Source organism: Balaenoptera borealis, assembly GCF_965194805.1.
Source record: "Balaenoptera borealis genome assembly, chromosome: 12".
Taxonomy (NCBI): Eukaryota; Metazoa; Chordata; class Mammalia; order Artiodactyla; family Balaenopteridae; genus Balaenoptera; species Balaenoptera borealis.
The window spans coordinates 11618260-11645775 of record NC_138869.1 but is presented as its reverse complement, the minus strand read 5'-3'; the positions used below and the strand labels follow the sequence as shown (position 1 = coordinate 11645775).

Sequence of the window (27516 nt, the reverse complement as noted above, 5' to 3'; positions counted from 1 at the left end):
GCCGCTGTGACCGCGCCACCAGACTTCCGTTTCCGGGGCACCGAGGCGGCTTCCGGCGGGGTGACCTGGGCGCGCTGGCCTCGCCGGGACCGGGAGCCGGAAGGGTATTCGCTGGCGGCCGGTAACCGGGAGGCGGGTGGGAGTGGCCCGGTGGGGCGCTGCTGACCCTCGGCAGGGAAGGGCGGCCTTCGTCTTGCGACCCGGGCCGGAGACTGGCTGCACTTCAGCCCGATCCACGGTGGAGCCCTTCTCGCTACCTTTCCCTGGGCTTCACCTGCTCCCCGGGATCCTGTGATTAGGGCCCTGCGGGTGGGAGTCGGGAGACGTGGGTTTCATTCTAGCCTGCGCCACTGGTTGGCTCTCTAACCTTGGTAGGATACGTCCTTTCGTGGGCTTCAGCTGCCTTATTTAGCAGATGGAGGTCGTATCACAGTGATTTTGAGCTCCTTAATGGCAGGAACTGACTTTTATTTGTGTTAGACACTGTCGCCTGTCCCGGGTACAGAACAAGAACTGTGTAGATACTCTGGGCGTACTAAAGTTGTGTTGGCTCACAAAACTTTGAAAATCTGCCGAGAACTATTGATCTCCACCTCCCACCCAGCTCTCTAGTCCCTCCTACTCCACCCCGCCCCCCACCCTACCAAATGCTCAGATAAAGGAAATTTGGTTTACTGATTTAGATAGTTTACAGGTCTCTCTTGATGCCCATCCAAGCATCCCAGAGCCTGGCCTGTCCTAGGCATTCAAATATTTGTAGTCACTAGATAGTAGATGCTCAGTTAATCATTTTTTAATGCATGAATCACTATCCATTTCAAGGAGGAAGGTAGATATCCTTAATTAGCAAGTTTTAATCATGGGCCTGGCAGTATGCTATTCCCACTGAAGTCTTACAACAACTCTGAGAGGCATTATTCAGTTCCCATTTGGCAGATGAGGAAGTTGAGGCAATGGAGAATAAACTTGTTTTAGGTCATTCAGCCTCTGAATGGTGAGGGCAAGAATTCAGACCCAGGTCTGAAATTCCAAAGCCCCATGTTCTTAACTGCTAGCTGAAAAAGGACTAGATGGAGAAATATTTTTGAATGTGTTCTAGCAACTTCTGTTTTGGGATTAACTGTTGTAGTTATGCGATGGCTATCATCAAGATAGGTGATCCCAAACCAAACATTTCATGCTGTGGAAATACTCTTGTCTGTCTCCTTTTCTTCCACAGTATCTGTATTGCTTGTTTAATAATAATTTATATCCTCCACTTTGTACCCATGTTATTCAGTCCTTTTGTTTTTGGTGAATACTGATCAGTTGTGTTGTGTTGTTCTGCCAGACTTCCAAAGCAGATGTTTTTAGTTATAGTTGAAATAAGAGGTGATAACGTTTAGGCATTATTTCTTTTTCTTTTCTGTACTACTTTTAAAGAGACTATATTCAGGAACTTGGAAGCACTGCCAATATGTCTGATGTTCAAGAAGCCACTAACCAGCTCCTAGATGTGAACCTTCAGGAGAACCAGAGGTCTGTACAAGTGACAGAAAGTGGCCTCAGAAGTGAGTCTGAACATCTCCAAGTCACTATTGGAGCCACTGTGCCTACTGGTTTTGAGCAAACAGCTGCAGATGAAGTGAGAGAGAAATTGGAGTCATCGTGCAAAATCAGCAAAGACCGGGGCAAGATATATTTTGACATTTCAGTGGAAAGTCTGGCTCAGGTTTGAATGAAGCAATGTTTAAAATAGTTTTCTAAATAGATCATTTTATGGTTACTTTCTAGTTTACAGACCTCTCTGGAATCCTTATTGCTTTTCTTTGCTCTGGCCCAAATCAGGTGATTTTAAAGTATTACTGCATTTTCCATTGGGTACTGATTTGTAAGTGTGACTACTAGGTTTGCTATATTTTTTAGAAGTGATCCTAATATTTTCTGAGGGTGAATTCCCCAGAAAGAATCCTGTGAGACTTAATGAAGAAATTCTTAGTATCTGCTACGCCTCTTAGAATTTATTTACTTCAGCATCTAGCGGAAGTTTAGACTTCAGTGGTGAAGCATAAAGGGAGAGATTTTTCTTTTTATCTGTATCAAATTTATTCTTGCTCAAAAGTAATTAGGAATCACTGAAGGTGAGAAGTGAAGGTCAGCAAACTGCCATCCCACTAAAGTAAAAGCTAAGCTGTATCTCATTACTACATAAGACACATGAGGGCAGGGATTGTTGCCTGTTGGTTTTTTTATTTTTTTTGGTCAATATCTCCCAAGCTCTTAGTGTCTGGTATATAGTAGACACCCACTACATATCTGTGGGATGAATTGATAAGCAAGTATTTTTCATCCAGTGTTTTAGTTAATAACTCAGCAGCTTTGTAAAGATAGGCCTTACCATTATCCTCATTAATTAAGGATTAATTAATTTTATTCCTAAAATTGAGCTTAGAAGTAAGTAATTTGCACAGGGTTGCTTAGCTAATAATCACAGAGCTGGAGCTCAAACCCTATACAGTACCCCAGAGAGCCATGAGGGCAGTATAAAGCCCCACTTCACTGTCTTCGTCTCTCCCTTCACCCCCCAGACCCGTGTTGCCCACGTAACACTTCAAGCTTCTATCCTGCCATCTGTCTTTTTTCCTTTTCTGTAGAGGAACAGAAGCTGGGAAAAATTTTAAATACAAATTATAGGTATTAGCTGCTTCAAAATCTTTGTACCTAATTTTTATATTTAAATGTTGATAGTTTATGCGCTTCAGAAGCTTTTGCAGAAATTTGTTTCTAACATTTTTTTCCCTCCTCAGGTTCACTGTCTGAGATCAGTTGATAACTTATTTGTGGTTGTTCAGGAGTTTAAGGACTACCAGTTCAAAGAAACAAAGGTGAGCTATCCCAAATGCAGTAGCTGATTTTCAGCCATCTTCCCAAAGATCACATTCTGTGTATCATTTAGCATTACTGCTGCTTTTATAATATAGAATACTGGGAGACTTTTACAGTAAAATCCAGAGATTTATTGATAGTCCATCGCAAAAGTTGCTTTTAAAAATCATTATTGCAGGGGGTGGGGAATGGGTGAAGGGAGTCAACAGGTACAGATTTCCAGTTATAAGGTAAGTAAGTCCTGGGGCTATAATGTACAGTATGGTGACTGTAATTAATAATACTGTATTGCACATTTGCAAATTGCTAAGATAGTAGGTCTTAAAAGTTCTCGTCACAAGAAAAAAAAATTTTAACGGTATGGTGACAGATGTTAACTAGACTTGTGGTGATCATTTTGCAATGTAAACAAATATTGAATCATTATGTATACACCTGAGACTAAAATAATATTATATGATAATTGTATTCCAGTTTTTAAAAAGATGAAAGAGTAACAGAACAAAGAAATAAAAATCAATATTGAAAAACTTATAAGAAATAGAACAAATTGTTTGACTTTCTTACAAAAGATAAGACACCTTAGATGAGCTTTGCTGATGTATACGGTTTCAAAATAGAATTGCTTCTAGGCTGTGAACCAGAGTAGGTGACAGTTTGTGTCATCTACAAATAACACTTTCTCTCATCATGCTCCTTTTGCCCTGCTTTCTTCTCTAGCTTGTTTTTTGAAATAAAGCCAAAGTAATATCTAAATACTCCTTCAGTTGTTAGGATAACAGCTTTGTCCCCAACTTGTATTTAGCATCTGATTCCTAAATATTGAGATGCTGCCTAAGCTGAAGGCTGAAAATAGATCACAGTGAGTCTTTGGTATTTTTCAGATTGCTTTTTGGTCTGGTTTCCAGAGTCAAATGCTTGAAAACTTTTTTCTTTCAGTTTTATTGCCTATATTAGAAATAATCTTTTTTAAAATTGTGATGTGCTGTCTAATTCTCTAATTTTTATTTATTGACAACAGGTTGATTCCCAGTCAAACTGATATGAACCCCCAACCTAGAAAAAAACAGACCTGAAAGAATTGAGACTCAAAATAGATGATAATTTTATTAACTAAAAATGTAACTTCTAACACTAGTTTTATAACCCTTCAGCCTTCTGATAGGCATTGCCAACCATATCATATCTATAAAACTAGTAAATAACAGGCAGCGTACTGACAGTTTTTGCTCTTAAGTATTTCAAAATTGTGATAGTCAATTCTGTACATGAATAAATGTTAACATATTTTTTAAAACTATAAGTGTCCATCGTAAATTCTTGCCTCTAACCTACTAGGGTGTTATTAATATTTTCTTCAATTACTATGTTTTTGTCATCTTAGAATTTGTATTATTTTGAGTGTTTTTGGAGGTGAATTTGATATTATGGAATGGTTCTATGTGAGCCAGGTTTTCAGAGTTGCCTTGTAAGTAACTGCAAAAGATATTACTGGTGGAAGTCCCAGAAGAAGAGCAGCAGGGATTAAGATAGATTTTCTTTCTTTCTTTTTTGTTTTTTTTTAATAATTTCACCTTTTATTTATTTATTTTTTTAAATTTATTTATTTATTTTACTTTTGGCTGCGTTGGGTCTTCGTTGTTGCACATGGGCTTTCTCTAGTTGCGGCAAGCGGGGGCTACTCCTCGTTGCGGTGCGTGGGCTTCTCATTGCGGTGGCTTTTCTTGTTCTGGAGCACAGCCTCTAGGTGCATGAGCTTCAGTAGTTGTGGCACTCGGGCTCAGTAGTTGTGGCACATGGGCTTAGTTGCTCCACAGCATGTGGGATCTTCCCGGACCAGGGCATGAACCTGTGTCCCCTGCATTGGCAGGTGGATTCTTAACTACTGCGCCACCAGGGAAGCCCTAGGGTAGATTTTCAAATCTCTGCAAGGGCAACTTCTCTCGTGTATGACCATGAGAAATTGTTAAGCCCTTCACTTTGTGGACTTAATTTGGAACATGCCCCCAATAAAACCTTGTTTTTAAACATTGGCTTCTAGTTTTCATTCTGTTGACCATCAGTTTTTCTTTGTTGCACTATACTTTCTCATGGCTTATAAAAGCCTGTTAGTTTAAGCATTCTAATGGGTTCTCTTATTTTTAAATATTCAGATGATATCATGAATTTTATTAGCCTTTTTATTAACTGATTTTAAAAAAAGGCTAACATCTGTGATTTAAATTTTTTTAAGCTAGTTTATACATGTACTTAGAGCAAAACTGTAAAGACTGAAAAGATATACAGTGAAAAGTATTCCCCTATTTTCATACCATGTGTTTCCCTCCTTGTAGACAACAACTATTACCAATTTCTGAGATATCCTTCTAGAGATATTTTATGAATATGTGTATTTTATTTACATATTTACACAAATGGAAGTATGACGTACATACTATCCTGGGCTGTGTTTTTTCTCATTTATCTTGGAGATCATGGTAATATCATTGTTGGATTTGACTGTATCACAATTTAATCGGTCCCATTTAGGACATTAGGATTTTTCACAGTCTTGCTATTACAGTAGTGCAATGAACATCCTATATACACCCTTGTACATATTCAGTCTGAGGGTCATTTTTCTGTTTAATAAGTTTATCCCATTGATGTTTATTGATATGACAGAAGTGTTTGGTCTTGGTTCTGTCACATTTATGCTACACACCTTCTGCTTTCTTTTTCTTTCTTTATAAAAATTTATGTTAAGCGTTTTCTTTGCTTTTTCCCCGTGCACGTGTTTTAAAATATTTGGAAGGCTTGTATTTGCTCTCTAGCTGTTACCTTTATAAATACAACTTAATCTACTGTTTACACAGTATTTTTGAATCCCTACTAAGAGCAGTGATGAAATTGGCATATTTCCCATATCTCTCTTCCTTCCCTTTCACCTTCCAGTTTTATAATTTTTCTTAGTGTTGAACCACATGCCTTTAAATCCTTTAAATATACTTTTTAAAAAATCATCTTTATTTATTTATTTATTTATTTTTTTTAAAGATTGGATGAAACCCGAAAAGGCTTTAATGCTGCATGAAAAGTCACTGAGGTTATATTCTGGAAGCACCAAACTGCCTGTGTTTTGCACTTTCTCTGCTAAGCGTTAATTTCTATCCTTTGACCTCGAGGTATGAGAGAAGAGGATATCAGTGTGCTAAATTACTTCCCGTCTTCTGTTCCCTTTCCCCTCCAATGACAGGCCACTTTGTAACATTTACATTCTGTTTTGCATTCATAATCCCTGTATTTGTTTTCATTTAGTCCTATAGTTAAATTGATTATAGGCACACTACCTGTCCTTTTGTTACAGTTTTTATCTCTTGACTGGCATGAGTTCACAAATGTTTGTCTTTCACCTTTCTATTTGATTAATAGTTTGGGTTTAAAATTTGGAGTCACGCTTTCCTTCCTTAAGAATATCATAGGCAATGTTTGTTCTCATCTAGCATGAAATGTTGCCATGGAAAATTCTGAAGTCATCTTGTTATTTTTCCTCCTTATTTGTTGCTTTTTTGTTATTTTTGCATGATGCCCAGATGATTTTTTTTTTCAATCTTTGAAGTTCACCAGTGTACGTCTCCTTGTTGCTAATTCCAGTTAAGACATGTCAGTCTATAGAGAAATTCACTTCCATTTATATTTCTTGAAAGTTTTCTTGAATTATTTTTTTTTTTAGTATGTTTTGTTTATTTTAAATCCCTTCATCAGGGATAAACCAGTTATACATACAGTAGGATCTCTTTGACTATCTTTGAGGTTTTATCATGTTCTCTCTAATCCTTTTTAAAATTTTTGCTCACTTTTATTGTATTTGCTTTACTTTTTTTCACATCCCTTACTGTGTTTTCAGTGGTGGCTTTTATATGTGGTGCTTTCAATATGGTCTTCATTTTTGCAGTGGTTTGTTTTTTTATTCCACTTTTTCTTTGAACTCTACAAGATCCTGTTTCGTCACCTTCTGGCGGCTCCCCTCATCTTTTTCCTGCTTTTATATCTCTGCTTTGAGCTCTTATTTTGCAACAGTATTTCCTTATTACACTTTTTGATGTCATGTCAACATATTTGATCACGGTTTTCAGCTGCTCTGTGGCAGTGTCTTTCTGGTCACTGGTTTTTGTCCGCTGTTTGTTTTTCTGTCCCTTTTCTCCTTTTTTCCATTCACATAAGTCTGGTGCTGATAACTTTTGATAATTGCTCATCTTTGAATGAGGGAGTTCCTCTTGGGCCTACTGTTTATAGGAGGTTCAGGAACTGTTCCAAGCTAGCAAGAAATCCCCCTCATTCACTGTGAAGTTCCTTTTGACAAAAGGTTGTGGTGAATGAGTTCTCTTCCTTCTTTTTTTAAATAGCTTTATTGAGGTGTAATTTCCATACCACTTAACGAGTTCTTTTAACCATTACTTCTCGCTAGCCGGAAGCGTTCAGCAGCTTTAGGGTTATTCACAATGTAGAGTATCTCTCCCCATCTCTACTCTGTTTCCAGCAAATAGAGCATGTCTATGAGATTCCTTGTTCAGCCTCCATTTCTCTCCTCTGCTGCTTCTGGGTACAAACGAGATCCAGGGATGCTCCCTCTCAGTGCATGTACTTCTTCCCTGCTGTTCCAGAGAAGAGTTTATTTCCTCCTGCTCTGCAGACTGCTCTCCCCTTTGTCTGAGATCTGTAGTCATTCTCCCTCTGGTGTCTTCCTGCACCTCTGCTTTACCTTCACTGAACCTGGGAATTCTTATGTTAGAATTCTTATGTTCTGTTTCTAGGTTACAGATACCATGTAGATTCTATTAGGATAGAGTTGGTATTTCTGTTGTTCTTTTCTTTTAGAGTGGTTTCTGAAGAAAGAAAGGGGCTGTACCAGTGTTATCCCACCATGTTAAACCTGCAAGTCCTGTAGATGCCCGTTATACGGAAATTATTTGTAAATAAAATTGAATTTGCCCAACCTGATATTACCATTATTTCATCAGGTTTCAAGTAGTATTAGAGCCTTCACTCACTTCCAATTCAAGTCTCAGCTCCATCAGTCAGCACTGATTTCTTGCTACTTTGATCTTCAGTAACATATACTGTCTGCGCCAGTGCTCTGCACCAGAACTTCTGATGGAAATGTTGTATGTTTATGCTGTCCAGCATGATAGCCATGTGAAGTGTAGCTAATGTGACTGAGAAACTGAATTTTTAATTTTAAATCATTTAAAATATTTCAGTAGCTGTATGTGACTAGTGGCTGCTGAATTGGACAGCACGGCTCTGTACCACCCATTTTAACATTTAACCATATTATCCATTAGCTGTTTACTGAGCACCTTTTTTATGCCAGACACTGCTCTAGATGTGTGGTTTATAGCAATGGTCAAGACAGCTAAGGTCTTTCCACCCTGTGCTTACCTTCTGGGAGGAGCCTAAACCGAATAACTTTAGATAATGTTATCTAAAGAAAATAAAATGAGAAAAGCATGACTTGAGAGGATTACTTTAAGTACAGCAGGTCTCTCAAAGGATGTGCCTTTTAAATTGCTGTTAAATAATGAGAAGGGAACCAGCAGTGCAGAGAGGCCATGTGAAGCAAATACATTCCAAGCAGAGGTACGAAGCTAGGGAGAGAATGATCCTGAAGTGATGTAAGAGACACAGGCAAGAGTCGGGTTGTTTGGGCTTTTTAAGGAATTTAAATTTTGGGAGGTGTAATGGGAGGCTGTTGAGGGGCTTTAAGCATGATCAGATTTACTTTTCTAAAAGATGACTATAGATACTATTTAGAAATTGGATAGATACATTTTTAACTGTTTAAGGTTTGGGTTTTTTCTTTTCAAAAATAGTTAATATGTATACACAGCACAAAATTCAAAAGGAAGTCAGTGAGAGGTAAGCTGCCCTCCCTCCCCTGTCTTTCATCCACTCGTTTCCCCTCACTGGAGGTAACCACTGTTAATAGTTCCTTATTTGCTTACATTTTAATCTTGAACCCCAGCCTCTGATCTACCATTCTGTGTTATATTATTCTGTAGTAGCCTTAATTTGTGTAAATCTTAATTTTCAGTGAGACTTTAATTTCCTCAGTTGCAGACATTATATTATTTACTCTTTTGTCCTGTACTCCTGCCACCCCCAACATAACAATTAATGTAGTCTATAGGCAAAGTAGGGGTTTATTTGTTCAATTAAAGTGGAGAGAAAGGAATGAAATGAATGGATTTCATTCTCTCTTTTATAGGAAGAAGTTCTAAAGGATTTTGAGGACTTGGCTGGGAAGCTTCCATGGTCAGACCCTTTAAAAATATGGAAAATTAACACTTGTTTCAAGAAAAAAAAAACAAAGCACAAAAAGATAAATCAGAATTCAAGTAAAGAGAAGATTGAAAGTGGACGAGGAGACAAAACAGATGAGAGAGATATCAAAAAAGAGTTCACTAACAATGTCTTAGATTCACAGATCTTAGACTATTATGAAAATCCAGCCATCAAAGAAGAGATATCAACATTAGTAGGTGATGATTTGACATCTTGCAAAGATGAGACTGAGGAAAGCTCAAAAGAAGAAACTGATCCTGAAGTGCTGAAGTTTAGAGTCACATGCAACAGGGCAGGAGAGAAACATTGCTTTTCCTCAAATGAGGCGGCAAGAGATTTTGGGGGTGCTATTCAAGATTATTTTAAGTGGAAGGCTGACATGACCAACTTTGATGTGGAGGTAAGTGCAGGCTCTTACTGTGATGATTCAAGAAGGCTATCATTATAAATGTGTAGAATTTTCAAGACTAACCCAATCTTATGGACAATTAAACTGAGGCCACAAAGCTTTTTTTTTTTTTAACATCTTTATTGGAGTATAATTGCTTTACAATGGTGTGTTAGTTTCTGCTTTATAACAAAATGAATCAGTGATACATATATCCCCATATCTCTTCCCTCTTGCATCTCCCTCCCTCCCACCCTCCCTATCCCACCCCTCTAGGTGGTCACAAAGCACCGAGCTGATCTCCCTGTGCTATGTGGCTGTTTCCCACTAGCTATCTATTTTACATTTGGTAGTGTATATATGTCCATGCCACTCTCTCACTTTGTCCCAGCTTACCCTTCCCCCTCCCCGTATCCTCAAGTCCATTCTCTAGTAGGTCTGCGTCTTTATTCCCGTCTTGCCCCTAGGTTCTTCAGACCATTTTTTTTTCTTAGACTCCATATATATGTGTTAGCATACAGTATTTGTTTTTCTCTTTCTGACTTACTTCACTCTGTATGACAGACTCTAGGTCCATCCACCTCACTACAAATAACTCAATTTCGTTTCTTTTTATGGCTGAGTAATATTCCATTGTATATATGTGCCACATCTTCTTTATCCATTGGTCTGTCGATGGACACTTAGGTTGCTTCCATGTCCTGGCTATTGTAAATAGAGCTGCAATGAACACTGTGGTACATGACTCTTTTTGAATTATGGTTTTCTCAGGGTATATGCCCAGTAGTGGGATTGCTGGGTCGTATGGCAGTTGTAGTTTTATTTTTTTAAGGAACATCCATACTGTTCTCCATAGTGGCTGTATCAATTTACATTCCCACCAACAGTACGAGAGGGTTCCCTTTCTCCACACCCTCTCCAGCATTTATTGTTTGTAGATTTTTTGATGATGGCCATTCTGACCGGTGTGAGATGATATCTCATTGTAGTTTTGATTTGCATTTCTCTAATGATTAATGATGTTGAGCATTCTTTCATGTGTTTGTTGGCAATCTGTATATCTTCTTTGGAGAAATGTCTACACGACGACTTAAAACCTATGGGATGCAGCAAAAGCAGTTCTAAGAGGGAAGTTTATAGCAATACAATCCTACCTTAAGAAACAAGAAACATCTCAAATAACCTAACCTTACACCTAAAGCAATTAGAGAAAGAAGTACAAAAAAACCCCCAAAGTTAGCAGAAGGAAATAAATCATAAAGATCAGATCAGAAATAAATGAAAAAGAAATGAAGGAAACGATAGCAAAGATCAATAAAACTAAAAGCTGGTTCTCTGAGAAGATAAACAAAATTGATAAACCATTAGCCAGACTCATCAAGAAAAAAAGGGAGAAGACTCAAATCCATAGAATTAGAAATGAAAAAGGAGAAGTAACAACTGACACTGCAGAGATACAAAGGATCATGAGAGATTACTACAAGCAACTATATGCCAATAAAATGGACAACCTGGAAGAAATGGACAAATTCTTAGACATGCACAACCTTCTGAGACTGAACCAGGAAGAAATAGAAAATATGAACAGACCAATCACAAGCACTGAAATTGAAACTGTGATTAAAAATCTTCCAACAAACAAAAGCCCAGGACCAGATGGCTTCACAGGCAAATTCTATCAAACATTTAGAGAAGAGCTAACACCTATCCTTCTCAAACTCTTCCAAAATATAGCAGAGGGAGGAACACTCCCAAACTCATTCTACGAGACCACCATCACCCTGATACCAAAACCAGACAAAGATGTCTCAAAGAAAGAAAACTGTAGGGTATTATTAACAAGAGCATGGGCTATGGAGACAGAGCTAGATCCAACTTTTGACTCCCTAACTGTGTAACTTTGGACAAGTTATTCTCTCTGAGCCTCTGTTTCTAATGGAGCCAATAATAGTTTATACCTGTGTGTCCTGAAGGTTAATTGAGATTATACATTTTAAGTATCTGGTGTGATACCTGGTCTATACTACATGCTTAATAGATGGGAGCTATTAAGACTTGAATTTTCTAATTTCTAATCTAGTGCTTTTTACAACATTATGTGGACTTTCAGATTATAAAATTCAAAAGAATTAAAACAACTATTTTGTTTTGTGTGTCTTGGTTTCAGACTTTGCTTCTGAAGTGGAATACATTTTTAAAACAAACCTCGACCTTCTAAAATCAGGACATCATTGCTAATACTCATGCTAGAGCCAGCTGTCCTCTTTCTTCAATTCTGCTAGATTCCCAAACCCAGATACTTCTTTTTTACATGCTTACCCTCCTTGGTCTCAATCTTCTACTATAAGGGTGATTCACATGTGAGCCATACTAACAAGTCTTTCCATCTCTGACAGCCTAAAAGGCCCCTAGCAGCTGACGTTTTCACCAAGGAGTCATTTACTGTTGCTTTTGGGACACTTGAATCTGGGGCAAGTTGCCTGTTCTCTCTGTAACTTTTTTTTTTTGCATATCAAATCAGAAGAACAAGTCCCCATTCTTTTTTTTCTTGTAACAGCTGTTATGAGAATGAATAGGCTAACTAGAACAGTGATGTCCAGAAGTTAGCATGGGAGCTCAGAGTACAGATTCTGGAGCCATACTACGTGGATTTAAATCCCAGTTTACGAGCTGTATAACTTTGGGCAAGTAAACTGACCTCTTTGTGCCTTAATTTCCTTATCTATAAAAGGAGGATAATAATACCTAGCTCAGAGGGTGTGGCTATGAAATGAGGTAACAAATATAAAGTGTGTAGAACAGTGGTTTGCATATAGCTAGGTAAGTGTTAGCTGCTGCTGTTAAGATCATGATGAGGAAATTTTAGGTGGAAGATTGCAGAACGTATTTTATTTTTACTTTTATTTTTGTTTGAATAGTATATATTTAACTGTGTGTTAGAAAAACTATAACTAAGACCAAAAAGAAACATTCTTTCACAGACATTACTTGAGTCAAGTTTTAAAAAGTACTAAAAAAATAATAGGTGTTAAAGCAAATGTGTCCCATCGTTAACAGTTGGTTAATCTAAGTGAAGAGCATACTTAAGAGTTCGTTGTGCCAGTGTTCTGGTAAGCATTTCTGGATGTTTGGAATTTTTTCCAAAAAAGTTAAAAATTTTAAAAATGCATATTAAAAACCTGGAAACCTTCAAAATGTGTTTCTCTTATAAAAATTCAGGGGGAATCTGGTCATAGCTAACTTGTGAATATGGTGAATTAAAAGAATAAAATAGATTTTAAAATTTTAAAATAGGATATTAAATGATTTCATTTATATGAAGCTCAAAAAAAAGACAATAGTTTATCATGGTAGTGGTCAGATTAATGATAATTTGTGATGGGTATTGACTGAGAGGGCAAGAAAAAATATATATCTTTATATGATGGTGGTTACACAGCATTTATATGTAAAAATTACTGCGCTGCACACTTAAGATTTGTGCATTTTACTGTATGCAAAGTATACCTCAGTAATAAAGTAACAAAAATTAATAAAGCCTCAAATTGTAAAATCTTAGTGATAAGTATAGTTCGAATAACCCTAAAACTATTTTATTCTGTCTTATTTTATAGGTTCTTTTGAATATCCATGATAATGAAATTGTCGTGGGCATTGCATTGACAGAAGAGAGTCTCCACCGAAGAAATATCACACATTTTGGACCCACAACTCTTAGATCTACTCTTGCCTATGGGATGCTCAGGTAAGAGAATGGGTTTGCCATGTAGATGAAAGTGGCAACTTGGTTTGAATTTTCCCTTCAAAATGTAATTTGTGAGGTACTGTGTTAGAATCTAGTAGTTAAGGAACAGGATAAAAAGCTAAAGCTCTCTTTCTTTGTATCCAATGTTGATTCCTTGAGATCCTGAAAATATCACTTAATTACTATCTCAATTTTCTTGATTTTAAAATGAGAACGATAGTTTTTATCTGCCTCTTGAACGTGGTTATCACTTTTCTGTTTAGAAAGGATATACTGCATGTTGGGAAATAGAACAGATTTTGCTTTGTTTCATTTCTATGCAGTGAAGCAGATGAAAGCAGAGATTTTTTTAATGTGTATAATGTATAAGTGAACACAGAGAGCTTTTACTTATATTTTAAAATTTTATACTCATATGGAAAATTTTCCACTTTTCCAAGAGCAAGACATAACTTTCTTTCTCCTTTGCCCTTTTCCCTTTGATTGGGTGTTTCTTTCCACCACTAGGACGAGTTGTTTTCTCTAGGTTTCTGTTTGCCAGACTGCAAAATGGGTTTGATGTTAGACTTAAAGGATTATTAGTGAGGACTAAATTGCAAAAACAGATGCAAAATACCTGTTACATATGGTGCCTGGCATAGCCTGGTAGTTAATTGTATTTCCTTCTCCTCCAATCTTTGCTTCCTCTTTTACCCTGCTCATCCATGGAGTCCTAGTTCAATACAATTGGAACCTGTCAATTCAATGACAACAATAGAAAACTGCACCCGTTTGATTAAGGAAGAGCTCCTAGTCTTCATTCATTTAACAAACATTTATTATCTACTGCCAGGCATTATGGTAGGAGGCAGGGATATGGAGAGTTATTTTGGGTGCAACTGTTAGAAACCTAAGTAAGCTAGTTTAAGATTAAAAGAAAGTGATGATTGTGTGGGAGGGGGAATTACTGGCAAGATACTGAGAAGTCTTGGGAAATCCACAGAAAAACTAAAAGCCATACCTTAAGAAGGGTAGGAACCAGATCTTAGAAAACCACCAGAAACCTAGACAGTCACTTTTATCTACCCTGGGAGCCCACGGGCTCTTGTCTCTGCTCATCTGTGCAAATGGCTGCCCCTCATCTAAATTTATGTATTTCCAATTTTAAATAACCAGCCAGCCCCATACTGCCTAGGTCTTCTAGCTCTTTGTGCCCACGTCTTAGAAGAGAGAATCTGGTTGACATAGTTTCAGTCATGTGTTCACCCAGACCCAGCAGCAGTGGCTGGGAGTACAGGGTTGCTTACTACCAAGAGGGTTGCCAAGGATTCTGTTACCATGTGTTGAGGGGCAGGAATGGAGAAGTAGAGCTGGACAGGTATTACAATAAGAATCCAGAGTTAGTCCCCAGGGATCTCAGTTTTGTAAGGGAGAACCATAATAGAATGTGGAAAGAATAGCAGAACAAAAGAAGGAAAGAGAAACCTTGTCGCCTATCTGAGGAGGGGATGCTTCATAGAAGAGGTAACATTTAAGCCACTAACAGTAATGCCTCTAATCCTGACTCTGTCACCTACTAGCTTTGTGTCCATGGATAGGTTTGCATCAGCTTATCTGTAAATGAGAATAATAATAGTAACCTATCTCACAAGATTGTTAAAAGGATTAAAAGAGATAATGCATGCAAAGAGCTTAAATCCATGCCTGGCAAATACTAAGTGCTCAAAGTAAAGCAGTTATTTTATAGCAATGTTATTATCTTTAAAATTGAATTAATTAGGAAAGGAATATTGAATGAATAATTTCCAGTAAACTTATATTGATACATGTTCTACTTGACACATTTGAGTTGTTTTAAATGTAACAACACAGGTCTATATACAAAATAACATGTGTTTTCTAAAAGCACATACACACATATATTAAAAGATCTAGAAACTATTTCCATTTGGAAGTGAAATGGGATTTTGGATGGTAGTCAAAGGGGACTTTTAGTTATATGTAATTTTTTTTTTTTAAGTGCTAGGATATAGAGTCAACATATAATTACAAATTGATTTTTAAAATAAATATCAATTGTTGTTTCTTCATAACAGGCCTTTCATCTTAAAGCTTTAGGAATAGTCATTGTGGAAGTCTTGTCTGTTCACATAGGCTGTTTTCTTCTCTAGGCTCTGTGCTCCTCAGCCTACTGATATAATAGTTGATCCGATGTGTGGAACAGGGGCAATATCGATTGAGGTAATAACTTTTCTTTAGCTTTTATTTATTTATTTATTTATTATTTTTTTAATTTTATTTTTGTCTGCGTTGGGTCTTTGTTGCGGTGTGCAGGCTTCTTATTGCGGTGGCGTCCCTTGTTGCGGAGCATGGGCTCTAGGCACGTGGGCTTCAGTAGTTGTGGCACGTGGGCTCAGTAGTTGTGGTTTGCGGGCTCAAGAGCACAGACTCAGTAGTTGTGGTGCACAGGCTTAGTTGCTTCGCGGGATGTGGGATCTTCCCAGGCCAGGGCTCGAACCTGTGTCCCCTGCATTGGCAGGTGTATTCTTAACTACTGCACCACCAGGGAAGCCCTTCTTTAGCTTTTAGATAAGGAAGTGATACATCCAGAATGTTCTAGAACTCATGGGTAAATTAGACATAATGAAATCACCAAGGTTAGGTCCATGGACCCAAGAGTTTTGAGTGAATTACACTAGTAAAGCTGGAACTTTTGTGATAAGGATGTAGCCACTTATTACAAATAGCCAAGGACTAGATTTAGGTTATAAGTCATGTTTAGTCACTGGATTACAGAGGAGGCTGAGAATTACAAACTGGTGAGTCCCATTTCTGTAAAAGACAAACGGGAAGACTTGAACAGAAAAGATAATTGAGGGTTCAAGCATGAACTGGAGGAGGGCATTTCATCTCTATAAAGTGAGACTATGCTTCTCCATCCTCCTGGGTTCTTGTAAGATGGGGAAGCCTGTGACCATTAGTTAGGTTTGTTAGGAAGTCTAGCAAGGTTACAAAGTTTTCAGAAAATACCATGACATTGAGAGGACTCAAAAACTGCCTAAAGCAAAGCAAGAAATAGAAAGGCATTTTCTAATTGGAGAACATTTAACAGGAGAGTCTCCTTGAATCTGTATTATTGAATCAATATTATCTAAACTTTTGTAATAAATAATTTGGAAGAGGGCAGCAGTAAAATTGCTTAAATTTGTGAAACATAGCAAGTTCTTACGTATAGTATATGTAAAGCCAGTGGGAATAAACTGCAGGGAGATACCACAGATTCTGTGAGTGAGCAGAAACTGGACAGATGAGCAAGTCCAAAACAACCCACAAAGGGAAAAATAATCCAGACTGCAATTAGAAAATGACATCTGCTATCTGGGAATTAGAATCCCAGAAGGAAATCATAGTAGTCTAGATGACTGCTGTTTTCTGCTAGTGTCAGCTAGAGAAATTTACTCTGGCTAAAGAGCCACGCAGAGAAAACTCAGTTGTTGTCACAAAGAATTCTGGGAACAAAGCAGAGTGTGCTCCTCTAGCATTAAACCATGATGTGTCTATTGTCTGGAATAGCAGTGAAGGTCACTACATGTCAAGAAATATGCAACAGAGCTAGAGAGAGACCAGAAGAGCTCCCAGCCCCACCAAAAAAAAAAAAAAAAAAAAGAAGATAAAAAGAAAATGTTTGAGGCATTTCCATGTAGGGGTAGGCATGAGGATGTCAATATGGAAAAACCTAGGTTGGTATATGATCAAAATGAATGAAATTTTGAAAGGGTATATAGACAGTTTGTTCACCAAAGTACAAAGTATTTGATTTATAATACTGCCTTTAAAACTTGGAAGTACTATAAAACCCATCTCTTTCAGGGGCTGAAAATCTAAATAGGTTTAGAAGAAAAAATGAATACTGGGCAATCAGAATCACCTGAGAGGCTTTCATCAAACTCTACATCATCCTCCCTACATCACCCTTCTCCATTACCCTCAAGGGTCTGTGCAAAAGAAAAAGCTAAGAAGCCCTGTGTCCATAGATGAGGGGATATTACTGTTTACGAAGGAGGAGATGTTTGTTACTCATCCCTAAACCAAGGGCAGAACTGTCTCTGCTTTCATATCAGAAACCTTCTGTTAATCTGCATAGAACATTGTTCAGGCCTAGGGCAGTATGTCACCTCATTGCACAAATAATATGGAAAGCTCGGTATTTCTGTTTTGCCGACATGTTTTTGATCTAAAATTACAAAATCCTGGGTTTCCCTGGTGGCGCAGTGGTTAAGAATCCGCCTGCCAATGCAGGGCACATGGGTTCGAGCCCTGGTCCGGGAAGATCCCACATGCCACGGAGCAGCTAAGCCCGTGCACCACAACTACTGAGCCTGTGCTCTAGAGCCTGTGTGCCACAACTACTGAGCCCACGTGCCACAACTACTGAAGCCCGTGCACCTAGAGCCCGTGCTCTGCAACAAGAGAAGCCACCACAATGAGAAGCCTGCCCACCGCGACGGAGAGTAGTCCCCCCGCTTGCCGCAACTAGGGAAAGCCCGCATGCAGCAACGAAGACCCAACACAGCCAAAAATAAATAAAGTAAATAAATTTATTTTTTTTTAAATTACAAAATCCTTTCAAGAATATGGTGGTTATCATTCAAAAGCCTATATAAGAGATTACACTTTATTTAAATTCTCAAATATTCCAGGTTATCGGATTATATGAAAATTCCATAATCACAAAAGGATATAGGTTAGTTTGATTTGGTTAACGTCTTCAAACTGCATTTATATTTAAAGTCTGTAATGCCTACTGTGTGGCAGACTGCTGGGTGAGGGACTGAGTGACATACAGACCTATCCTTAAGGAGTTCCCAGACTTGTTGAGCAGCAGACAGGTATAGAAATAATTAAAAAGAGAGCAAGGGCAGTGGCAGATACATGTACAAAGTGCTTTTGGAGGGGCAAACGAGAGACAGCTTGGAGAGTTGTGGTTGATGTCACAGAGGGCACGACATTTGAGCTGGGCCTTGAGAGATGAGTAAGAGTTCAGCAAACAGAAAGAACAGGAGGGCATTTCAAGCAAGGGGAATAGCAAAGTTGACAGCATGCAGTATTTTGCCACTTTAGAAAAGCATTGGATTATTGGATTGGATTGGATTGTCTTGTTTATTGACAAGTGATTGAAATGATTTTACCTTTAATCATTTTTTCATTTTTTTTTTTTGTAGTTTGCTACTTCTGTTTTCATATATACTCTTGTCTTTTAGGGGGCTACAGAATGGTCTAACTGTTATCACATTGCTGGTGATAATAATCCGTTGGCTGTGAATAGAGCAGCAAATAACATCTCATCTTTATTGAACAAGAGCCAAGTCAAAGAAGGGTAAAATTTTAATTTAAAAGATTTTGTAGCATCTCTTAGACTTAGATAATCACTTTTCTTTTTTCTTTTTTTTTTTAATTAATTATTTATTTCTTTTTGGCTGCGTTGGGTCTTCGTTGCTGCACACAGGCTTTCTCTAGTTGCGGCGAGTGGGGGCTACTCTTCATTGCGTTGCACGGGCTTCTCATTGCGGTGGCTTCTCTTGTTGCAGAGCACGGGCTCTAGGCGCCTGGGCTTCAGTAGCTGTGGCACGCAGGCTCAGTAGTTGTGGCTTGCGGGCTCTAGAGCACAGGCTCAGTAGTTGTGGTGCACAGGTTTAGTTGCTCTGCAGCATGTGGGATCTTCCTGGACCAGGATCAAACCTGTGTCCCCTGCATTGGCAGGCGGATTCTTAACCACTGCACCACCAGGGAAGTCCGATAATCACTTTTCGTATTGGCTTTATGAACTAATACACCCAGTGCATTTTGACAGTATTATAGCCAAATGAATATATTGAAACAAGTACATATTAAAATATTAATATTTTCTTATGCAATTAAACAGTTGAAAACATTAAAAAATTTCAAATGCTTTTTATGTTTTTATTCAATCTGTTTTTTAATGACTGCATAATATTCCATTATACAGAAATATTACAGTTTATTTAGCCTTTCCTCTGTTATTTGGCACTTAAATCTCAGAGTTGGAAGAGACCTGAAAGCTGTCCCTACAGTCCCTAAATGTCCTGTAGGAGATCCTGACCAGTGGTCTTCCAGCCTGTATAAACACCTCTTATGACTCTGAAGGCTGTTGATTCCAGCTTAGCACAGCTTTGAGTGCTAGTCATATCTTTTAGGGAACTTGAATCTCTCCCTGTACCTTGTACAGATCTGGGTTTTTTCTTCCACTTGAGTCCGTAAAGAAAAATCTTATCTCTGTGTCACAGTGATGATTAGCATCAGATATTTGAAGGGCTACCAACCCTCCTCTCCCTCCATCCCAGCTCTCCACATCCTCTCTTCTCCAAGCAAAATATTCCAAGGTCCTTCAGCCATATCCCTTTGATATCTGTGCATTGAAAGTCCGTTAGCCTCTGGGAAATTTCCCATCCTGAGATGTATGTTGCTATAGTACCTTAAGCCCTAACCCACTGCTACAAATTACATTTGAAGACACCATCTGTGCCAGCCTTTCACCATTCTTTCACAGTCTCAGCTGTCTTTGGGAAGAATTGGTTGAAATAGCACTTGGTCTGCAGTTTCCTACGAGAGGCCTCATCACAAAATTGTTTCTCTGGTCTCCTCTGCTGGAGTCCTTCATTTTCTTATAAAGTGGCAGAAATATATAGTGGTAAGCAGATTTGTTAGGTCTTACAGGTGCTTCATATCCAGGAGCACAGGAAGTCATTATATCCCATGATTGACCTCACAGCTGCCTCCATGACCCTTAGTGTGAGGTTTATATTTGTACGTAGAAATCAGTTGTTTTTAAGAATATTTGTTCATTTTATGCAAAATTTCATATTTATTATTTATACATGGTATGCCTTAATATTATTTTATGTCTGTATACTGCTTATCCTCTTTTCTTTGCTAGTTTTTTTTTTTCCCTTTTGATTAGATTGCCAGTGCTTTGTTTTGTTCTTTCATATACTATTTGTTCTGTGGTTTTATGCTTGATGCTTTTTGTTTTTTATTCCTATTTCCTATTGAGGTTTTTTCATTTGTTATCTAAAATCTTAAGTTATATGCTGTAAATGTCTTCTTCTTAATAAAAGTTTTGACTAGAGCTGACTTTTATGCTAAGTACTCCTGTTGACCATATCCTATAGATTTTGATAAATCTGTTTTGGTTACTTTCTAAATGGTTGGTTATATACTTGATTCTCTCTGATCTAATTGTTTAGGACAGTGCTTTTCAAACTTTACTGTGCAAATGAATCACCTGGGGAACCTGTTAACTACGCACAGATTCTGATTCAGTAGGTTTAGGATGGGACCTGAGGGTCTGCATTTCCTGGCAAGCTTCCCAGTGATGTTGATGCTGCTGGTCTGTGGCCCAACTTTGAGGACCAATGGTTTAGATCATTTTTTATACATAAGTAGTTAAAAGCTTTTAGTTTATTTTTATATTATGTTTTATTGTGATTAATGAATTTTTATGGTATATTTTGTTTTATATTTATTGAGATTTTTCCTGAGGTGTAGTACATGACTAGGGTTTCTTTGAAACCTGACATTTTAAGCAAATAATTTCTATTTTCTGAATATTTTATCATATTTGTTTTTCATATCCTCTGCATCTTCACTTTTTGTCCGTTCAACCTGTACTATTTCTATCAATCTTACCTTGATTTTTTAAAAAATATTTTTATTATTTATTTGGCTGCATCGGGTCTTAGTTGCAGCACGCGGGGTCTTCATTGAGGCATGCGGGATATTTCATTGTGGCGAGCGGGCCTCTCTCTAGTTGTGGTGTGTAGATTTTTCTCTCTCTAGCTGTGAGTTTCTGGCACTTGGGCTCTCTCGTTGAGGCGCAGGAACTCAGTAGTTGTGGCATGTGGGCTTAGTTGCCCTGCAGCATGTGGGATCTTAGTTCCCCGACCAGGGATCAAACCCACATCCCCTGCATTGGAAGGAGAATTCTTTACCACTGGACCACCAGGGAAGTCCCAATCTTACATTGACTTTTAATATTTTTTGCCTTTTTTTTGTTCTGTTTTATTGCAGCTATTGGTGCTTGTGAGTGTAATACATATTTTTAATATTTCTATTTTTCCTATTATGTAGTGATTACCTCTATTGCATTTTATTTTTTCTTAAATTCTTTATTAAATATCAATATTACAACATTTAATTTCTGCTCATAATCTTTGATTTGCTTTTAATTTTTAGCCTGTGCATTATTATTGCCTGTTATAATTTTGTTTCTTAAACTAGTAGCTTTGCCTTAATGGGGAGGATTTATATCATATATATTATTATATTCATTCTGCCTCTGTCATTATTTTTTTGATGTTAACTTTTTTGTTCTCTTGTTTTTTTATAGTATGATACATGTTTTTTAATCTTAAGACCAGCACCTCTATATTTCCTAATTTTACATATCTGTTTCTTTAGGTCTCCTGTTATTTCTGTGTAGACTTACCAAACTTTATCCTTCAGATGTGTCACCTCATCATCTTTTTTCTCTTCAGTGTTCTGTTTTCCAGTGTATGTTTCATCAACAATGTTTTTACATCATCAGTTATGTAATTAACTGCCTTAACACTGTTTTCAAGTTGTGTACTACAGTTCTTTGTGCTAACGGTCTTTCCCCCTTAATCTGTCTTCTTAAATTGTAGATGAAACAGATATAGACATCTTTTGAAAACCAATCTTAACTAATATTTTAATCTACTTGTTTCTTACAGATTGTCATTATAAAAGTTTTAGCTTATGACCTATGCTTTCTGCCTACCTGCTACTTTAAAATTTTTTACTAAGTTGTTGATGTTGTCACTGATATTATTTTAGTTTTTGTATTTTATAGCAGTCTCTTCAGAAGAAAAGTCTTTTACAATTTCATTCTTCAGGATATGTTGAAGCACCTTTTCTTTTGTCGCCACAGCAAACTGTCCTGGGGCTTGCCCATAGATACTATTCAGTGGGATATCTGCAACTTGCCACTAAGAACTGGCTCTGTGGACATTATTGTAACAGACATGCCATTTGGAAAAAGGTGGGACTTGTAAAAAAATGTTTTACTTTCATTTGTTATATTAGTACCCACTTGTCTTCTGAATCTGTTGTATTTTCCTTGAGCTTATTCTGTCAGAAATCTTCCATTTCTTTTAGCAGACTTAACAGTTTTTCACTTAAGAATGTAACAATATGATAGATTCACCCATTTTGTTTCTTCTGAGAACTCAGGAATGTATTAACTACACTTTGATCCTGACCATCACAGGTTTATCCACTTTGTAGCCCATTGTTGAATTACATTAATACTTCAGAGAAAGGTTCAGGAAAACTTGGTTGTTTCTCAGGATATTTTTTAATCACTGGTTTCATTTACATAATGATTGCTTATACTCATTAAGGGGACAACTTACATAACTATTATAGTTGTCAAATCTTTTCCATAACCAGTTCATACCATTCAGAATTCTAAACAACTTACTAAATCTAATCATTTCATTGACATGTAATGGCAAAGCTCTGGCTCTAAAAGGCAACTATTTTTCATACCTCAGGACTTTCTTATTGCAATGCGAATGAGTTTTTAGTAACTTCTCATTTCATATAGTCCTACTTATTTTTTGCAAAAGTAAGTGACTCATTAGACCTTCTTTTATAGGATGGGCTCCAAGAAGAGAAACTGGAACCTTTATCCAGCTTGCCTACAGGAGATGAGCCGTGTCTGCAGGCCAGGGACAGGCCAAGCTGTACTACTGACCCAGGACAAGAAATGCTTTACTAAGGTGCTGTACGTTAGCTTGAAAACTCAGCCCATGATAACTTTAGGACCTTTTTAAGTACACTTGGGGATATTTCAATAAGATTTGTTTTCTCCCAGTGTTTCTTACTAAGACCCCTGGTTGGTAGAGAAGCAGTTATCAGCTAATTACTTTTCTACTTTTTGTGTGTATACAGGCATTATCTGGAATGGGACACCTATGGCGGAAGGTACATACCGTCTGGGTCAACATAGGGGGTCTTCATGCTGCAGTTTATCTTCTGAAACGTACACCTCAAACTTTTGTTCATCTTCAGAACAAGATGGAGAAAGACCTCCTTGGTAATGCAAAGACTGAAGACGATTAGTAGTGCGGCCAGTGCTTCCTGACAGTGGAAATGTCAGCATGAAGAACTTGCTTTGAGAGAAAAATAGTATTAATAAAAGTGAAGTTTGGTGTAAATCTCTTCACCCTAGATAGCAAAAGGTGTGAATAGAATGGAACAAGCCTTAAGAGAAAGCAGAGCTTTTCTTTGGAGCTGTTGTAGTTGGGCAATTAGTACTTTTCTTAAAATGCTTTAAAGATGCGAAGCCTACTAAAATACTCTGGGATTCGGGTTTAGAACATTTTATTTTCAGGCTTTATAGCAGTTCCTGTTTTCCATTGTAGCAGGTAGAAAGCTACCCTGGCGTAAGGGAAAGGCAGAGAGCACAATCAGATCATGAGGTTACATTTCATTGCCTCTGCAGCATTGTTATTTAGTTGCTCAAGTTCTTCACCTCAACTTTAAAAAATGAAGATTACACTTTGTAAAAGTGTTTGCCCCGTGACAAGATGAAATCTCACGAGACCTACAGAAAAGTTTACTATCTGCTTTAAAAATTACAATATGCATGTTATTCAGATAAATAGATAGAACTAAATAGACATTTCTATTTGTAAACAGCAGTGATTACACTGGTAGATGAAGTATGGGACCAACAAGCCATATTTAAAGAAATTTTATTTTTCTTTCAGTACACAAAGGTGGTGATGCTTTTCAAAGTCAAACATAAACCTGTCAAAGTATTTTTGTTGGCTTCTCTAAAGGACTAGAGAACAAACTGATATATCTTTGAATTAAAAACTTTGTGTGTAAGTTCTTTTATTTTCTCTCAGTCACTATTCATATTTAATTGCTTTTCCAGTAGCAGAAAGTCCTTCCCAAGACAGTGGAAAATGAAATAACCTAAACATCAAGTCCTTGTAAAAACAGTGCTTCTGTGCGACAAAGAGTTGGGGTTTTATGTGGCATTCTGTATTCAGTTTACTTTGGAGTTTGTGGCTGCATTCAGCTTAGATTTTCAGTGTCATGTCCATAACATACTAACTTTTGATGTCTCATTTAGAATAAAAGGACACAGTACTTCTTTCAAAGTAAAGAATAGAGTTCACATTAGCAGCAGAGCCAACAGTCCTTGTGTAGTTTCTCTCTGATATACCTCACACTTGAGAATGAACTGGAATTAAGAAAGGGTCTTATATCCTAGACTGGAGTTCTTAACGTCATCAGAATGCAGTTTCACTATTATGGGTTCAACATAGAACAAACAGCCTTTCACCTCTCACAAAAGAAACCATTTAAACCTCTAAGTGTTGGTCAGCAGTCCACAGGACTGGAAAAGTACAAGGACCATGTTTTCTCTACTGTTCACCAACTGCCTGACACATTACCTACCAGCATGGACGTTTAATATCTGTTGAACAAATGGATATTTTTGCATATTGGCTGTTTTTAAGTGTATCAAATTTGTGCTCGATATATCATAGCTTTAGTCCTATTAAATACCATCATAAAAACATGAACAGATGTGATTTAAGATGATGTAAGTATGTAGTGAACATTGTAATAGTTTGCCATCTTCCTCTCTAGTATTGTTTTGTAATCTGGTGACAGGAACAGGAAATGCGCTACGTGACGATTCAGAAAAGCTGAGATTGAATTATATATGACACTGCCACCTACTAGTTCTGTGACCTTGGTTTTTAACTTTTGAAACGGACCTCCTGCACCATGGGAATGTAAAAAGATGGGGAACGTAATCTTAGTAATCTGAAAACAGAATGACTTGAGTTATGGAGCAGACGTTCAATGCATTTTAGACGGGAAAAATAAACAACAGACATTGAGACAGATTTTATAAATTTAATGAAATTAAAGGAAGATGGTTACCTGCCAGAGACAGTGTACTAGTGGCTAGAGAGGGAAACATTTGTTTAAACATTTCTTTTAAAATGGTAAAAAGACTTTCAGAAAATTTTAGATTCTGACATGTCAATGTCAGACATGGCTCAAGTCTCCACTGCAAAGACCAAAAGGTAAGCTGAAGACTGAAAAAAGGAAGTATTTTAAAAGGTCTGTAAAGTGCCTGAAGTACACTAATGCCCACAAGTGCTTAATTACTGAGCTAGGCATAGGAAAAGTAAAACATCCTTATTCTAAGCATAGGCTTTTCCACGTTCAGTTGAGGTGTTATGTGGGAATATGATGAAAGTTTGAAAATTCTAGGACAAAAAATCAAATTATTGTACCTTAGTTACTTTTTTTTTTTTTAAGTTCAAGAGAAACACCATATATAGGTCTCTCCTGTACCAAATTTTAAAATGTGCACAACGTGAAAAAATTTATCATTGTTTACAAGAAGCCTGCTCTGTCACCCTCATACTTTTGCCCCAAGGCTAACACGTATGCCAATCAGTTGTGAGGTAGTAGCTGTTCAGTGATATATTCCATGATGAAAGCAGTTTTCACTGGAAAGAAGAATGGTGTTTTAGTATTTCTCAAGCCCAAATTCTGAATTTCCAACTGCCTACTATTGTTACCCCTTCTCCTGTATGTCCTACTTAAACTCAGCAGGAGCCTATCTTTCTCCACTAAAACCTGCTCCCTGTCCTAGCATGCCCATCCTCCCAGTAATCTACACTTAATGCTGGGAGTCATTTTTAACTACATCCAGCTACTCAACAGGCATGAGTGTTTGTTTACAATATGCACTGTGCTACAGCAGCTTTCTCAAACTTCTTGGCTCAGGACCCCTTCACATTCTTAAAAACTGAGGGCTCCAAGTAGCTCTGTTTACCAATATTTTACCATAATCAGAAATTAGAACAGAAAAAAAGTAAAATACAGTAAAAAGATATCACATTAACACTTTCACGGAAGTAACTATATTTTCGGCAAAGAATGGCACATTACAAAGCATGTAATCTCATACAATAACCTATCCTTTAAGATACTTCAGTAGGTTTTTCTCATAGTTTTTTGGAGTTGATTCTCCCTATGCATCAGACAACTCTGAAATATTCATCACCTTATTTCATAACAGAATGTATTCATGTTTATGTTTAGGTGAAAAGAAAGAAAACTACAAGATTTTATAATAACAACTGCATAATACTGAGGTTTGCTGGGATTTTGGAGGTGTAACCTGAAGAGTGAATTAATTTCTAAAGACAACAGATATTCATACCCTAAACCTACCACCTTAGGAAATTATGAAAAATTCAAGAATATACAGCACCATTCAATTAACATCAGTAATGATGTCATCCAACACATATCATGTAGCCTCTACGTACTTGTGAGAATGAGTTGAAAAGGTAAGTCATGTCTTAGTACGGAAAGCCCCCTACATAATGAACGAGTTCAGTTCCAAGAGGGCATTCGTAAGTGCAATTTGTTCATAAGTCCAACAAAGTTAGTCTAGGTACCCAATCGGCTATATAGTACTGTACTATAATAGGTTTATATAAAAAACAAACACAAAATATACATTTTTAATCTTACAGTACAGTACCTTAAAAAGTACAGTAGTACAGTACAACAGCTGGCATACAAGGGCTGGCATCGAGTGAACAGGCAAGAGTTACTGACTGGAGAAGGGAGAGGAGGTGGGAGATGGTAGAACTGAAGGATCATCAGCAGTAGGAGACGGAGGTCAAAGCTGCAGTTTCACTCACACCTGACATTGATGGCACAGGTTCTGGTTCCTTGCTGGATTCAATTCTATCTACCCTCTTGAAAAAACAATCCAGTGATGTCTGGGCAGTAGCTCTTTTTTTCTCATCGTAGATGACACGGTAGCACTGGATTGCATCCTGAACAGCTGCTGCAACCTTCATGTACTGTTCTACATTCAGATCCTGCGCCTCAAAAACTAACAGTGCCTCTTCGAATAAAGAAAATCCCCTTGCCATTTCCTGTATCGTGAATCTCTTCGGTTACTTCTTCCGCCTCTTGTCTCTCTTCGTCCTTTCTCTGGGCCTCCAATTCCATTGGTCTTCGTTAGTAAGCTCCTCGTGTTGCACAGCAAGGAGTTCAATGAAGTCGTCCTCTTGCAGATCTAGCTCCAGCTTCTCTCTGAGGGTCACTAAGTTGC

General features: G+C 37.6%; 1 protein-coding gene across 1 annotated transcript; it reads left to right on the top strand.

Moving 5' to 3' along the window:
* Window positions 1–24236, top strand: THUMPD3 (THUMP domain 3 tRNA guanosine methyltransferase). Its single transcript, XM_082344402.1, is given in 11 exon segments — window positions 1–104; window positions 1423–1711; window positions 2787–2864; window positions 9113–9589; window positions 13192–13322; window positions 15473–15542; window positions 18563–18678; window positions 22270–22380; window positions 22999–23122; window positions 23295–23406; window positions 23409–24236. Coding segments are annotated over 10 exon segments (1509 nt in total). The 5' UTR covers window positions 1–104; window positions 1423–1456; the 3' UTR covers window positions 23444–24236.
* The last annotated feature ends 3280 nt before the right edge of the window (window positions 24237–27516 follow it).